Raw genomic sequence first — 17,097 nt, forward strand, 5'->3', positions numbered from 1 at the left:
TCATACCTATCACCTCGGATCATACCTATCCCGGGTCATACCTCTCACCTCGGATCATACCTATCCCGGGTCATACCTCTCACCCCGGGTCATACCTATCCCAGGTCATACCTATCCCAGGTCATACCTCTCACCCCGGGTCATACCTATCACCTCGGATCATACCTATCCCGGGTCATACCTCTCACCTCGGATCATACCTCTCACCCCGGGTCATACCTATCACCTCGGATCATACCTCTCCCCCCGGGTCATTCCTATCCCAGGTCATACCTCTCCCCCCCGGTCATTCCTCTCTCCCCCGGGTCATACCTATCACCTCGGATCATACCTATCCCGGGTCATACCTCTCACCCCGGGTCATACCTATCACCTCGGATCATACCTATCCCGGGTCATACCTCTCACCCCGGGTCATACCTATCACCTCGGATCATACCTATCCCGGGTCATACCTCTCACCTCGGATCATACCTATCCCGGGTCATACCTCTCACCCCGGGTCATACCTATCCCAGGTCATACCTATCCCAGGTCATACCTCTCACCCCGGGTCATACCTATCACCTCGGATCATACCTATCCCGGGTCATACCTCTCACCTCGGATCATACCTCTCACCCCGGGTCATACCTATCACCTCGGATCATACCTATCCCAGGTCATACCTCTCACCCCGGGTCATACCTATCACCTCGGATCATACCTATCCCGGGTCATACCTCTCACCTCGGATCATACCTATCCCGGGTCATACCTCTCACCCCGGGTCATACCTATCCCAGGTCATACCTCTCTCCCCCGGGTCATACCTCTCACCCCGGTCATATCTATCCCGGGTCATACCTCTCCCCCGGGTCATACCTCTCCCCAGGGTCATACCTCTCCAGGGTCATACCTCTCCCCAGGGTCATACCTCTCCAGGGTCATACCTCTCCCCCCCGGGTCATACCTCTCGCCCATGTCTATACTCTCCGCCTTGGAGCTCCGTCACCGCAGAAACTCGGTGTAGCGCAGGCGTGGTGAGCAGAGCCGCAGGCAGGGGGCGGCAACATGGCGGTGACAGCGGCACACACACACACACACACACGCACGCGTGCGCACCCACACACACACACTCTCTCGCACACACACACACACACACACACACACACACACACACACACACACACACACACACACACACACACACACACACACACAGTGTGCAGCGCAGCGCCGGTCGGTCAGCTCGGTTAACCGTCAGGAACCGGTCTCTCTCCGGACTCACTCAGCGGAACTCTCCGGATTCTAACCGACACTCAGTGGTTTGTTTCTCGGTGTTTCTCTCTTCTTTCCGCCTCTTCTTCCTCTTCCTCCTCTTCCTCCTCTCTCGGTCGGAGCTCCGGTGATTAAACACTCGCTCCCGGTGTGCGGAGCGGAGCGGAGCGGAGGCACCGAGCAGCCGCCGGACCGGTGACAATGCCGGGCTCGCTGTCTCTCTCGGACCGACAACCTCCTCCAGGTCACCGGGGACACGCGGCTGCAGCCGCCGCGGTGTCCGGTGAGACGATGATGGTGTCCGGCTCAGGTTCAGTGCTTTTCCCGGCTGGGATTATCAATCCGTCGGTTCCAATCCGGAATATCAAGATGAAATTTGCTGTCCTTGTTGGACTGATCCGGGTCGGAGAGGTTACCAACCGGGACATTGTGGAAACGGTGCTGAATCTGGTAAGTCTTATTATTATTATTATTATTATTATTATTATTATTATTCTTACTCAATGACTGGACTTCCTCCCTTCACACTCAGTAGCATCAGTAACCGCAGCCTGATAATAATATATAATATTTAAAATTTGAGACAGTGCACATATTTACAAAATTATTTCCCCTACTAATAATTAGTGAAGCCAAACAGCACACACACACACACACACACACACACACACACACACACACACACACACACACACACACACACACACACACACACACACACACACACACACAGTGTGATGGTTTAATAAAGTGAAGCGAGTTCACACAAACTTTACTCCTGTAAATCAAGAAGGACCAGTGAAGGTGAAGTGTAAAGAAGAAAACAGACTTTATTAATCCACTTGTGTAAATCCTCTCTTTCTGCATTGTCCCATCCTGGCCACTCTCGGTGTGGGGGGGGGGTCAGGGGTCAAGCTCAGGGACCCACAGTGGTGATCTGTCCACTGTGGGAATCGCACCCGCGTACTCCTGATCCCAGGTCTGCTTCTCTAACCTCTGAAGTATAGGGATGTTAAATACTTTTCAGTTCAGGGGCCAAATCCAGCTCAGTTTCATCTTGAGTGTTCCGGACCGGTAAAATAGTCCCATAATGACGTTTAAATGAAAGTTTTTCTTTGTTGTGGCGCGGACCGCACGAGATGAAAATGTCTATATTTTCACAAAACCAAAGAATTACTATGGAAAATGACTTCCATCTCAACATTAGGGCCAATTTAATGATTCCTTCTGGTACAAAACACAGCGAGATATAAAAACAACAACTACATAGCTGTTGCATTACGCATGTTTTTACATGACAGCATGACTTTGAGGCCAACATGAGTTTGATGTAGGGAAGGTTTCTGCCATCGTCACTGATATCTCAGCTCGTCTCAGAGATTTGTTGTTTCCGCTTCTCTTAAAAAATGAGTTAAAAAAAATCTGTTTTCTGTGAAATGTTTGAATTTGCTTGGTGGTTTTGGCCGGATTGGAACCTCTTGCGGACTAGTTTTGGGCCACAAGCCTTATGTTTGACGGAGAACGGTTCACATTCTTTTTTTTTTTTATCTTTCCTTACTTTCTTCTCTAAAACTTCCTATTAGATAGAATATAGATGATGCCTGAATAAACGCTTTGTGCACAAAGGTATTTTGCCACACCTGTGAACTGGTTCATCTCGGGGTTTCAATCTTCCCACAAATAAAACATTTTGCACAAAGTGACGCTTCCTTCGTTACAGTTATTAAATCCAACACAACTGTGTGCCAAGGTCCATAAAGACACGCTTTTGAGGCGTTCGCAGTGGGAGAACTCAATCTGCCCGTACAGAGCCCCGACCTCAACCCCGTCCAGCACCTGTGGGACGAACTCTGAGATTGTGAGCCAGATATGATCGTCCAACACCAGAGCCTGACCCCCCAGAACCTCAACAGCATCGATCAATTCCCTCAGAAACACTCCAACACTTTGTGGGAAGCCTTCCAAGAAGACTGGAAGCTTTATTAGCGACATAAAGAGGCGGTGCGACTCTTTATTAGAGAGTGTGTATTAGAGCTGAAAGGTATTTCACAAGTGGATCGTTATTGTGTTATCATGATCTGCAATATAGCTGTGAAGGACGTAGCCTGAACAACAATAGATTCTATGTCCATGCGCTGAGCATTTATGTTCAGTTTGAGCCCAAATTATTTTGTACCTTGTAGCTGCAGAACAGAAGTCCGAAGCACAAACAAATCAAGGACAAATCATTAAAAAAACACAAACTGCTTTACTTGTGAAACCCTGAATGTGGGAACCGCCGATACACGACTGATTTACTAAGGAAAACAAAATACTACCACTACTCTCTGTGTTTGTATTTATCTTAATTCTATGTTATTCATCAATACAAAACCTTCCCTGTTGTCGTACTGGGCAGGCGTTGGTCCACACCGTGTGTCTGTCTCACTCAGAAAATTAATGTTTTTGAAGGAAAACTGGGTGTTATGGAGCCTCCAGTTCCACCAGTTTGAGTGGAAATTGTAATTTCACCAACTTAAAAAAAAGATTTCAATTTGCCTCCACTTGATGTGACATGCAAGTACAAACTGTTTTTTTTTTAATGACACCGGTACGACTGGCGCACTCCTTCAAATGGCTTTTATGTTTTGCTTGTACAAGAACATCCAGGGTACTGCGTCGGGCTCCTGACAGAAGGGTCCCCGCGACACACCGTGCACTGTAGCCTTGAGGTGTTTCTGGAGAGAGCCTCCGACGGCGCAGGATGCAGCTTATTCTTTGTGTGTTTTTCGTCCTGCTCGCCGTCTCCTCACATTCTCATCGATCCCTCACTATTTTGTTTATAGCCGTTTCTTTCCCCGTCCCAAACTGCCCGAGGAGTCCCTTCTCATCATGGATTGTTTATTGTCTGCTGCAGCAAAGGGAGTAAGAAATAATGATCCCAGCGTGAGGCGGCTGGGGATTTGAACCCGTAGTAAGACCGGTGTTGGTAAATGAAGCCGACCCCCCCCCCCCCCCCCCCCCCCCCCGGGCGCAGTGCGCCTCACATGATCTGAAGTGACTGTAAAGCCAGTTCGTACCTTTTGCTTCGACCGTCTGCAGGAGCTCTTCAGAGCCTGATTGCTGCAGTTGGCCTCTCCTTGTTAGCACACTGGAGATTAATTACGCACTGTTCTGGCACAACAGAGATCTGCTTTGCGGAGCAGGGCAAATTGTAGCCCTTGGCATGCTCAGACATGAGCGTTACACAGGAATAGCTGGAGTCTCTGACACCTTGCCCTCTCACGTTGTTGTTTTCAGAGGAAATGTGCGTGAGACACTATTGATGTCCTGCTCGGTCGTTCAAAACTTACTGTCCAGACAATATTGGGAATTTCTGACCCACCAAATCCAGCATGAAATGCTTTGCTTCTTCTATATTTTGTCCACCTGTTGAGGTTTTGACAGAAATATTCATCTGGGCAGTGATTATTAAAGATTTAGATTTGATCACAGCTTAATGCCACATTCATCCAGAGATTCTGCTCTGCAGGTTCCTAATTTGGGTTGAATCAGGGGCGTCGAACTCATTTTAGTTCAGGGGCCACGTACAGTCCCAGTTTCATCTCCAGTGGGCTGGACCTGTAAAATGGTGCTATAATAACCTTCACAGTTAAATTGAACGAGGTAAAGAAGAGAGAAGAAGCATTGAATGGAGATCTGTGGTAGGAAGGTCCCGGCGAGGTTGACGGAAGACCTACAGGATTGTAGTGAGACTGACGGTCTGGTTCAGAGATTGGAGGCTGAGCTGAGGATGTTGAGTTTATTTTTGTTTGTTTTTCCGTTCGGGGTGAAGAGAGAAAGGACAGGATGAAGAATGAGCCCATTAGAGCGACGGACCACGTTGGGCCGTTTGGTGGAAAAAGTGAAGGAGACGAGGTTGACATGGTTTGATCGTGATGATGGTGAGATGATGGTGATATGGATGAAAAGCTTCAGTCAGGAGGAGAAGACAGGGAGGACATGAAGGAAGATGATTCACTGGGACAAATGTTATCAGGAAGATGCTGAAAGAAGAAGGAGATGAAAAGAGTCGTATAACTTTATGTAATAAAACGTACATGTTTACCTCTTTAGACGTCTCGACACCCTTTAGATTATTAATCTCATTGATCCATTTGGGAGAAGTCTTCAACCAATGTTGACAAAAACGAAGCAACGTCTCTGCACAATGTTTGCTTTAGAGTCTCAAGGACAGTGTGAAGGAAAGATGGAGGATCAGAGGTCCAGATGAAGTGAAAGACTGTCTGCTCCGCACCACAGCTGCACCAGATGTTTCACAATCCATGAGGCTAAAAAACAAAACAAAAAAATGTTGATGCAGCTCTGGACATCTTCTACCCACATTTTGGTTCCTAACATTGAATTCCATCAACAGAAGTTGCTTGTGGTTTCTAATTAAACTGATCGGACCACTTTAGTTCTAAAAGTCCAAAACAAGCCTCTTCTATGTCAGAAGCCTTGACCACAGGATTTATTTTTACACTCGTGAGTTGGGGTTAATAGTGGGACTGTAGCTGTTGGTCAGCCCGATAAAAGGAAATAATGGTGAGTGAGTGAGTGAGTGTCTCAAATCACTTTTTTTCCCCAACACTTACACTTTGCTGCTTCAAGCACATAAGTGTGTTCGCGCGGTCAAGTAAGCCGAGGCGGAGTGCATTGTGAGTGCCTGGATGGTGCGCTCATAATGGACTGGAAGTTTAGTGGGGAAAAAGCAGGACCTGTTTCACCGTCGGTACAAATAGCGGCTCCACTCCCGGGTGGAGAGCAGAGAGTGAGAGTGCGGTGACTGCTGCGGAGCCAAACACCTGAAGTGGTATTAGTGCGCCATGTGCAAACTCATCAGAGGTTTTTCTGAAATGGAATTGAACAAAGCTGGCAGATAATGTAGTGAGTGATGAGGTCAGATGTCCAGGGAGTGCACCAACCCACTCTCAGATTTAATATACATAGAATGTATGCAATTTGCAAGATGGCCCACTTATATGTGGCTCATCAGATCCATGCACTGATGCAGTGCTGTCTTATCGCACTCCTGCAGTGTTTCTCTCTTCTTCTTTCCTTCTTCATCTTCCTGCCACAGCTCATCTGATTGTAAAGAATGGCTCATTTCCAGGCTTTTGCGGAGCGCGATGATGACACTCTCATTACATTCAGTCCCTGAAAACATGGTGGACATTGGCCGGCGTGGACCAGGCCACACAACACTAATGGAAACGTACATTTTGAGACCGATTCCCCCCGTGTGTCGGAGCTGCTCGTCAGAATCCTGCACCGTCTTTCATCTGTTCCAATTAGAAGTTGTGTTTTCTAATGTAAAGATCTCCAGTGTCCAGTCATCTGCTCGGCTTCAGAGTTTAAATCTCAGGGGGTCTAATTTGTGAAGTAATTGAATCGTAATGCTTTTAACATCTCCAGAGAACATCTGAGGGGAAAATGTGAATTGTAATGTCTTGACTTTAACTCCCCCCCACCCCTCCCCCCGCCAATGTGAAATTTACTGTTGTTGCCCTATTTGCAGCCTATCAGTTGACTCACTGCTCGTCTGAAGATGACAATAGAAGTCAGTAAGTGTCTCCTACCGTGAGTCATTCTGACAGACACATTATTCAGGTCAGGTCAAAGTCATCCAGCTTTTCCAGACGTCCTTAAAGTGACAGCCGACCCACTGTGATCCACCGCGCTCTACTTCATACCAGTTCCAGTGTCCAGCGGTCGTACATTTAAGAAGTATTAATAATTGGATAGAACATTTGTTGAAACTTGTCTAAACTCTCCTGTTGAATTTAGCCATTCCTTCTGCATTCTGCACACTGACTCTAACACTGTGTGTTGGTACCATGCCACTGCTTTCCTTTGCGTTTGTTCTATAGGAAGATGGAAAACGGATGAATCTGGCAGTATTTTTCATTTCAGATGAATAACTTTTTGTTTCTAATCAATTGAGCTTATTAAAAAAGGAGGTGAGACGAAAGGCTGGAGGATTAATTTGATAGGGATCTTCAGCGTCTGGGTTGGATTATCTCTAAGAAGGCTTGGGGCGAACACTCTGGAGCGCCAGCCGATAGGACCAATCATAAAATAGAACATAATATTGACTGGGAGAGATGCAAACCCATCCATCCATCCATCCATCCATCCATCCATCCATCCATCTGACATTGTGTTTCTGATATATAGAAACTTGTTGCTCTTTTTAGGTTGTTCCTGGTCTGCAGGGGTCAATCTCTATGAAAATGATATTATAGCTCATAGTGCTGCCGTGTTTGTTGTTGGTTCTGACAGACATCATGTGATAATGAGAGGAGAAATGCAAGGCAAAGGGGGGGGGGGGGGCTTTGGGGGGGCTCAGGAACCCCGGTGCTTGTTCTTTGGGAATGTGGGAGGAAACCAGAGAACCCAGAGGAAACCCATGCACACAGGGAGAACATGAAAACTCCACACAGAAAGGCCCCGGGCCATATTTAAACCCACGACCTTCTTGCTGTGAGGCGAGAGCGCGAACCACTGCGCCACCGTGTGGCCAACTGACTGTAAACAACACAAAAGAATGGGAGTGCCCCTGGTAGTTTTGTTTTTCAATACACTCTAAAGAAAAGGATGAAATAATCCTGCAGTTGTCAAACATAAGGTTTGTTACCAAAAACATTTCCAGAAAACCCTTCGCCTTGGATTACTTCTGCTACTACAGTATTCCCTTCCCATCTGTGTCAGTGATTCTTACAGTGAATTTAGTTTCTTGCCAAGTCCTCGGAGTAAGGAAGCCCACTTATTCCTTATTTGATATTGATTTATTTTGCCAGATCCGACAGAAAGCTCACCAACATGCTCTGAATGAGAAATTTACAGATACAGAAGGTGTTTTATACGCCTGTTACTGCTTTGTTAAAATATATGATCAACACTAGATGCCAAATCAATTATTTTCATTAGCTTAATGGCATTACACAGGCTGCTGCAATTATCCTCATGACGAGCGCAGTGATGCACGTTGGACTATGATTAGTAATCACTGATCCTTGCTGTTTGTGATTACAAGATGGTTTTGAGAGCGATTCGACTGAATCAGGACACGCTCTAAGGTGAAGCACATTTTTTAAAAAAATCTGTGAATTTTGGTTTTTATTAAAAGACACATTAGTCAAAATTAGCGACGTCAGCAAATTGCTCTGCAGCTTAACTGTGCTAAACATGTCTGCCGACTTTAATTACTGTTCTTCATAAACGCAGAAATTACAACCTTGGATTGTAAGAATAGCCATTATATTATAGACGCCATACATTCTTTTCATGTTCATGGGATAATTGTTCATTTATGGTATAATATGTGCCAAAGATCTGTCAAACAAATTATAACTGGGGTATTTAAACAAGAGGGTGAGAACCATATGGATTATTGGAGGGGAAAGAAAACTGTGGAATGACATTACACCACCATTATATATATTTAATTTAAATTTCCAATATAAGGAACGTCTTTCCCTAATTTCACGCTGCTTTTGTAAGAGTAGCGGACGCAACACAAACCGGAGCCAAAGGATCAGTGAAAGCTTGTTACCTTATTATCATTAACAACAGGAAGCCTTGGCATCGAAGCCGGGGTGTTGAGGTGAAAGTGTGAAAACTTGCAGGCTGAAGGCCACAGAAGTGAGAAATCCTGCATCTTGAGGGGCCAGAATGAGTCTGTGATTCAGATATTTCATTGTATTTCCTCCAAATTTGCATAAATGTAAAATTTGCACATATTTTTCTTTCAAGTTATTACTCTTCTTCAGGTTTTTGATGAAATATATTCAATAGAATATAGATACTAAACTCATTTCATTAAAACAAAGATAAACACAGTCCAGACCGCATCATGTGACTATGATTAGTTTGATGTTCCTGATTTAAACAAACTGTCAAACGTTGACGACGCATCCTGGAGTCAGGAGCGTTTTCATGATTCAGCTTGACCCCTGAATGGCAAAAGCAAGACAGACTGTAAATCGTGTTCTGCTAAAATATCAAGAGGAGGTGAAAGCTCCTTGGTGAAACACCGGCAACTTAATCACCAGTGACATTTGGACTATAAAGAGTTGGGTGTTGCTCATTAGGAGGATTTTACTCGGGACTCACACACCAGCAATGCTACACGCTACGATTAAAGTATGACTGATACTCATTAACAGGAAGCTCCAGTGTGTGTGACTGAAAAGAAATAAATATAGAAACTAAACCGCCTCTGTGGCGTCTGCACGGGTGACCTGGACACCTTCAGTCCCATTGATGTTGAACCAAAGAAACAAAGACTGTGATGAATAGTTGTGATTGAGGTAATTTAAGTATTGGCCCAATGTGTGTGTGTGTGTGTGTGTGTGTGTGTGTGTGTGTGTGTGTGTGTGTGTGTGTGTGTGTGTGTGTGTGTGTGTGTGTGTGTGTGTGTGTGTGTGTGTGTGTGTGTGTGTGTGTGTGTGTGTGTGTGTGTGTGTGTGTGTGTGTGTGTGTGTGTGTGTGTGTGTGTGTGTGTGTGTGTGTGTGTGTGTCTCGTAGTGTTAGAGGCCTGTTTTCTTGTTTTACCAAACCTTGAAAACACAATCCCGTCATTCATGTGATTGTATGATGTTGTAATTTAGTTGAAAATGAATGGAAATGCGACGCCTTTGAATGTGGATTAATTTGTGTTTGTTTGCAGAACGGCTCAATAGTTTTGGCGTAAACAGCCAAATTGTGCACGCGGTCCATAAATCTGCCATCGAGCAGGTCTTGTTACACAACATCACTGCATTACCGAGTAGTGAACATAGGACCAAGCTGGCAGCGGTCATCCACATGGCCGATAAATTAATCAAATGGCTTCACCCGACGGCCTCTTGGGACGGAGGGTGTCTGGAGAAAACCGTCACGTCAGCGGTTCTCTGGCTGGAGGAGCTGGGCTCTGGTCGATGCTGCAACTGACTCGGGGACGGTGTGCAATAAGTCGTTCATCCCACCGGCAGCTGGCAGACAGACTCGCTGGTAATCTTCACTTTGTGTTGTATTTGATCACAGTCGAGTAACTTTCCCAAAAAAAAAAAAAGAAATCGAAAGAAAGGAGAGCTGCCACCTCAAGTCGACAAAGCGTCTGTGCTTGTCACAGTCCAAACGGTTTTGACTTGACGGACGGACGATCCATCCAGAGCGTCTTTGTCCCGCCGCCAGCTGAACTCGGAGATGGGCTCCTAATGAGAAACGCTCCGTATATCCAATTTAAGTAATTGATTGAACAGCTTGGGGGAGCATCCGCTTGGCACGTCAACTAGCAAATCTCACTGTAAACATTAACAACTTCATTAGATAAGAGTTGAACATCATTACCCAGCACAACCCTAAAAAAGAAATCTTGTTTGTGCAATAGAGTAATTGAATAAATGAATGAGCCGAGATGAGATGTCAGACTCCTGTGCCATCGTCTCCTATCAAACTGATTAATCTTTCATGTATCGGCAGCCGAGAATACAAGTTAGACGATGTTCTAACGCGGGTGGTGGAGTTCTGCCTTCAAGGTCCATGTGGTTCCACAGGATCTGAATGGATCTACAGAGGGAAGGTCTGAGTGCTGCAATTTCACCATCAAGGTTGATCCCAGTTTGTTTTACACGTGGCTGAACGATTAGATATGTCAGTGTAACGCCATAACTTCTTTTTTCATCTGCACTGGAAACCTTCTAAAATGTATTGCTTAGGAAAGTCTTGGACTCATTTGTAGTCTGTATTGTGTATAATCTCCAAATCTGAGCGGACTACAGATACATGTCAAAACAAAGAATAATCTCCATATCACTGAATTGTTAATTGTTTTGTCATTATGATAGTTTTAATCCTCGGGTTAGAGATCTAATGAATTGTTCTAATAGTTTTAGATACTGTATTTTTTCCTTAATTCTATAAAGAAAAGGTTTGAAATGTAATTGTTGCTTTAACGGCTCAGAGAAGAAACAAACTTTCTCGACTAATCAAGCCGCTAACAGCTTCTCCAAAGTCTTCAAACTTGGCCGATGACATTACCGGCTCATTTTCCAGGCGGCTCTGAGGCATTCGGTTCATTCTGCTGTGCCATTACCACAACCTTGATTAAAGTCGTGTGAATCTCCTCTCTCACTTGTCAGAAGGAGACATAAAGGAAAAGGAAAGCTGTCGGATTGCTTAAAGGTACAGTACGCAGGATCGTACAGATCGTACATGCACACAGAAAACAATACACAATAAACGTTTCCAGTGGGAGTAACGCAGACGTTCGTGTGGACAGACCACCAAATGGGATCGTTACTATGGAGACTCTCAACTCCAGAACTACCGAGTCCCAGGAGAACATGGACTGGGAGTCATGACACTCTGCAACACAGAAACACTGATAAATCATGATTAATCGTGTAAATGTTGATACGCTTGTGAAAATCATTATTAAAAAAAACTAATTGTTTAAGAAAAAAACAAAAACAAACGTTTCAGTGATTCCCTCTCCTCTGTCGAATGTTTGCCGCCTTTTTCACCTCTTATACGTCGTTATTCCACTACAAAGGTTTTACAATGCATCATTAAACTCTATTATCATCATTTTGTTTACATCCTATACAGACATCGCCACTTCCTGGCTTCGGCAGCCAAAATTAGTAGTTGCTTTCATCATGGGAACCTGAGAGTGGAACCCTCCAGGCACTTTTCATGTCCCTTCTGTTTGGATATTGTGATTTTAAATGTGTTGGAAATGAAAGAGTTTGGCATCTGTTTATTCCATGTGTCAGTCACAGATAAAGATTTTTTGATTCGATGGCGGTTTAAAGGAAAACTGTCAGTCGGCTGCTGGGTGAGATCTCTCTTCAGAAGCCGGGTTGATGTGTTGTCCTGTGAGCGTCTAAGAGGGCGGCAGCTTTAATATGTGCGGCTGCGGCCCGTTTTAATTATTCTTTTTGCTTTATTTCAGTGCCAATCACGTTTGCTTTTCCGACACCAGGACAAACAGTCATTTGACAAAAGCACTAGAGGGAACAATGTCAAAGCGACTCACATAAGAATGTGACCGAATCTCCATATTTATTGTCTAAACGATGAACTGAGAGGTAAAGAGGTCTAACAGACTGGAGATCGCTGCAGCAGTCGCACTTTGTGGTGTACTGAGGCGACGGTTGTGAAGTTTCTGGTAGAAGATTTTTCTCAGGCTTCCCGCATTTGCATAAATGTGACACCAGCAATCCGAGTGTGAAAACGGGAAACGTTGTTGGTGTTTTGAGGAGCTGTTTGTGTGACGACGGCGCCCCGGGGTCCACGGGAAGCTTAACTTTTTGAAAACGGCTCCGAGGGTAGAACTTTTGGGAAGTGCTCTTACTCCGTCTCCACGGAAACGGGAGAAAGTGCAACTTTTCTAAAACCGCTTCCGTGAGTCCGGCCATAGTGAATAGTCCTTCTGCACGTGGGCGAGGAGGTAGACGATGACAACAATGTTCTGAGTGTCACAACGCCATGTTCTCCTGGGACTTGGTAGTTTTATAGTTGAGTCACCGTAATAACAATCCAACTACCCGTCTGTCCATACGAATGTCTGTGTACTTATTGGGAATGTTTGTAGTGTGTTATCCTCTGTGCACATGTGTGTGTGTGTGTGGTCTCATTACCCAAACAAACTGTACCTACTGGAGGCTCAACGTGTTACCTGCGCTGTTCTCAGCGCTGCTGCTGAAATGAAAGCTGTCGTCACAATTACCCTCGTCTCATCTGGAAAGGGCAAAATCACTTTGCTTCCTTTAATCTCAGCTTGCACACATGTGAGTGTGTGAACTTTGCCCAAACTGAATTCTCTTCATTAAAAAGCCAGCTGAGACTCTATTTCACAAGACAGAAGTGGGTTAGGAGTTTTCAATTGTGTCTTTTTGAATAGACAGTTTCTTGGGTTATGATTCAAAGGGCAATGGAAATACAAAATGAAATTCATCCTGGAGGACACCGAGCTCACAGAGAACACATAAATGCTGCATTTCAGGAATAACTTTCAACCCAGCGGCCTCTACTGCCAGGGGTACGTTTCCAGTTCTCTTCTTCCTTCTTTGGGAATTTAACTTTAGATGCGAATCTGTTTCATAATCATCCGCAAGGTGATAAAAATGAAACTTCCATATTAAACAATTGCTTTCATCTAAAGAAAACTGCTTATGTGTGCGGCTCACCAGACAACGAGGGACAATCGGTGTATCTACAAATGCATAATTGATGAAAGACAAGAACTGAGTCTTGTGTGAGGCCAACGCTGCTTTCAATTGTGGTCAGCGTTCACTTTAAGTGTCCCTCTGCTGCAGTAGAGTTAGTTGCACCCTTTGATCAATCCTGGATCAATATGACCTCTCGGTGCTGCCACAGTTTTACAGATATCACACTCTTTTTTCTTTCTTGTGCCCCTCTTGAAAATTAAATTAGCTGTTTAGTTTTTCTGTCTTTTGTTCGTTATACCTTCTTTTGCACGCTCGTCAGCGTTTTACACTTTATCCCCCCATCATTCCCCAATGTGCCGGGGAAGACAAACAAAACAGTCAATTATTTGATTTGTTTAATATCACGTTACTAAAATGTAATGATGTCTTACGATCTGAAGTGTGCGTTGTAAATAGTATACATGTTGTGCAGACGGTCTCCTCTGGCTGTGGGTAATCACACAGCTGTGCAGGCCAGGCTAATGGAAGGTAATTTACCTACATGGATCAATTAGGCATCACACTAATGCCAGTAATGCACCCTGGATAGTGCTGGAATGCAGGTCGTGCTGTTGTGAGGCAGGAATTAAGTCTAACACATGTCAGGAATAACAGCCGTGTTATTAAATATTGACAAATATTCATCCACTGTGTGTGTAATAGTTACCTAAGTTCATTGTCAGTCCTTAAACTCCATTAAAGTCCCCTTATACCCAGATACATTTCTTTATATTTACTCCAATACATCTTCATAAAAATGACTTTACCCTGACAGACATGTCAGTTGAACCGTTCCATCTCTTTATACCATCAAAGGGCCTTCTGATCATATTTCCTCCCCATAATATCCACCTCAACCACACCAAGTGTCAAAATCATCCTGTTGATCCCAACAACCTCATTGACCATGTTTCCTCTAAACCCAATGAACCGCGCTCCAAATATTTACTCTGCCTTAAAACAAATATTTACCCTCCTAACTGCCCTTCATCATGTTTACCCCAACAAACTCCAGATGACCAAATTATCCCCCAAAATGTACCTTCTCAATATTAACCCAATTAAAGTCCCCTTGTAACGTGGTTTTAGGCAGCCAGCCGTCCAGCCGTCATTTGGACGGTCGATTTTCAGAAAAGACGGCCAAAAAAATAGCGGACGTGTTGCTGAAAGCCTCTAAAATATGTTTATAATGGTCATCACGACTTGTCACGGTCTAATTTTGCTTAAATTCATCTTTTTCCACCCAAAGATAGCGAATTATCTGCTTGAGTAAAAAACTCGCAACTGACTTCCTGTTTTGTATTACGCTCAGTAACGAGCAATGTGATTGGTCAGTTGATACCATGTGGTCTATATGTTTTAAAGGCGGCCTTTGATTGGTTCTTAACCCCCCCCCCCCCCCCCACCCTCACCCCCACCTCCACTCTCACCCCTGGTTGCATGGACACCCAAAACACTGATTTCTGCCTAAAACTATGCCTTTTTTGTTTATTTTTTACCCCAATTCTTCCCTTCATACAAATGAGCACAATCAGTTTTACCCCCTTGACCACTTATACCTCAGTCGGACCGTTTCATCTCTTTATATTATCAATAATCATATTTACTCCCCACATATCCACCTCAACAACACTAACCCCCATCACCTCCCAGTCATCCTATGTTTACCATAATCAGGCTCCCTTCATCACAAGTATCCCAATAAACTGTTGATGTGATCTTCACCTGAACAAACCACCTTCTGGATGTTTACCCGCCTCAGTAAACACCTACATCAGATTTACCCCAATAAACTCCCTATAACCAGAGTACCCCTCCAAGAAACTCTCCCTTCTCCATCTTCACACCAACAAACTCTCCTTGACCATATTAACTTTAACAATACTTTTCCTAACCAACTCCCCTTTAACCGCATCCAGCTCATCGTGACTCTCCAAGCTCCACACGGCAGCTTGGACCTCAACATATTCTCCACCGTACTTACCTTCAATCTGCCCTTCAACAACTTGTACCCCAATAGAACTGTCATCTTCACCATCTCTTGAATGTCTTCACCAAATTCCCACCCTGAGGAACTGAACCCAACCAAACTGTCCTCTCTCACCTTTAACCGTCTTCTAAACGGTCTTCAGCCAGACGAATCCCCTCCACCATGCGCACCCCCATTAAGTCAAGTTGCTGTCGTTATTACCTACATAGATCAATTGAGCTTCTCATTAATGCCGGTAATGTACCCTTGATAGTTCTACAGTGAAGAGAGAATTAAGTCTTACGTATGAATCACCTTCGTGACTGCTTCACTTTTATATTTTCCGCTTCAAACCACATGCACTGAAGGGGGTTACAATATGCTAAAATTGTGCTTCCTCAGTGAAGTTTATTCTCCGCTAAGCCATTCAATTTCTGCCAACAGCAGTTTCCTCTGATCTACTCTGAGATAATCTTCCGAGGATTTGAGGACAAAATTGAAATTCTGATTCTGTGCAAATTTGTTTGTTTTAAAATAATTTACTTGGACTGCTGATTGACTCGGGGAGCATGCTGATATCCTCAACCAAGGACAGAGTGCAGAGCTGCCTTCTTAAAATGTGGTTTGTATTCTGCCTTGTCCGCAATTTTTCAGCTCTATTTATTATCTAAGAACTGTTTCTGCATTTCCACAAGGTCTCTGCACGTTGAGTAAAATATTCCCGTTGCCCTGATCTTATGTTAATGATTTGGCACTCATTATTTATGGTGCTTGCTGGGCTGCTATTGTGCTTCTACTTGGTAAAGTGGGGCATTCCAGCCTTCTCTACCTAACAGCATCAGCAGCAGGCAGATGGTTTTAGATTTTGGACCTTGGTGGTTTTTTTCGTTGATAACCGTCGGCGCCGTAAGGAAATGTTAAAAGACACGGGTCAGATGACTTTGCAGAGGCCACGGTTCTATTTTCTCTCGCTCGTCCCCTTGGCCTTGCTCTTCTATTGCTATTCTCATCCGTGCTACTCGCTCATGCAGGGTTTCCCCCAGAGAGATGCTGATAGTATATTATTTGGCTGCTGCCTACATTACTGCCAGGGTGCATTCTGGGATGCATCTCCCAGCCCAGTGACGTGACGTTTAACCCGGGACGCTGCAGTTTGAGCAGATCGAGCCTGTCAGGGCTGATTCTGATGGAAGTGTCGCTGATATTGTTGCAGTGGAATGTGTTCCTGTTAAGAGACGTGACAATGAAAGACTGAGCGAGAAACAAGCTCCTAAAGTTCACTCTTCCTTCTCTCCATTTGGACAGATTCTTTCGCCAACTATTTCATGCACCTATTATATTTTTTGTGTTTTGAACTGTTGCTGCGGTTGAGTCCTACTCAGGTTTCCAATCCTATTTTCTTCCTGGCTGAGGCAGAAGAAAGTATTTCCAAGACCACATCAGTGTGTTTCTATCAAAGGATGTCTGATTATTGTGGTGCCGAGATTGTAATCCTCTGTTACTCTGAAATGAGATTCTAGTGTTTGATCTCGTCTGTCATCAGTCATTCTTCCCAAAACATTTCAGGGCTTTATGATCGTATATGTACAATTTGATTTCTTTTCCCCAGCTTATCCAGTGTAAGGATATTACTGACTTCTAATGGCCAAT

The 17,097-nt window shown here is 44.5% G+C and overlaps 1 protein-coding gene across 3 annotated transcripts in view; it reads left to right on the forward strand.

The window, feature by feature from the left end:
• Positions 1-1,461: 1,461 nt before the first annotated feature.
• Positions 1,462-17,097, forward strand: part of LOC308107712 (neurobeachin-like) — a gene marked incomplete at its 5' end in the record, with an annotated part of 250,933 nt that continues 235,297 nt past the window's right edge. For 2 of the 3 annotated variants that reach the window (XM_080460195.1, XM_080460196.1), the window contains one exon: positions 1,462-1,710. In XM_080460195.1, the coding sequence (XP_080316321.1) occupies positions 1,462-1,710 (249 nt within the window). The remainder of the gene's footprint in view (positions 1,711-17,097) is intronic. The other variant, XM_080460197.1, reaches the window with a different exon arrangement.

The sequence above is a fragment of the Lipophrys pholis genome, assembly GCF_963383615.2.
Source record: "Lipophrys pholis genome assembly, chromosome: 3".
NCBI classification, from domain to species: domain Eukaryota; kingdom Metazoa; phylum Chordata; class Actinopteri; order Blenniiformes; family Blenniidae; genus Lipophrys; species Lipophrys pholis.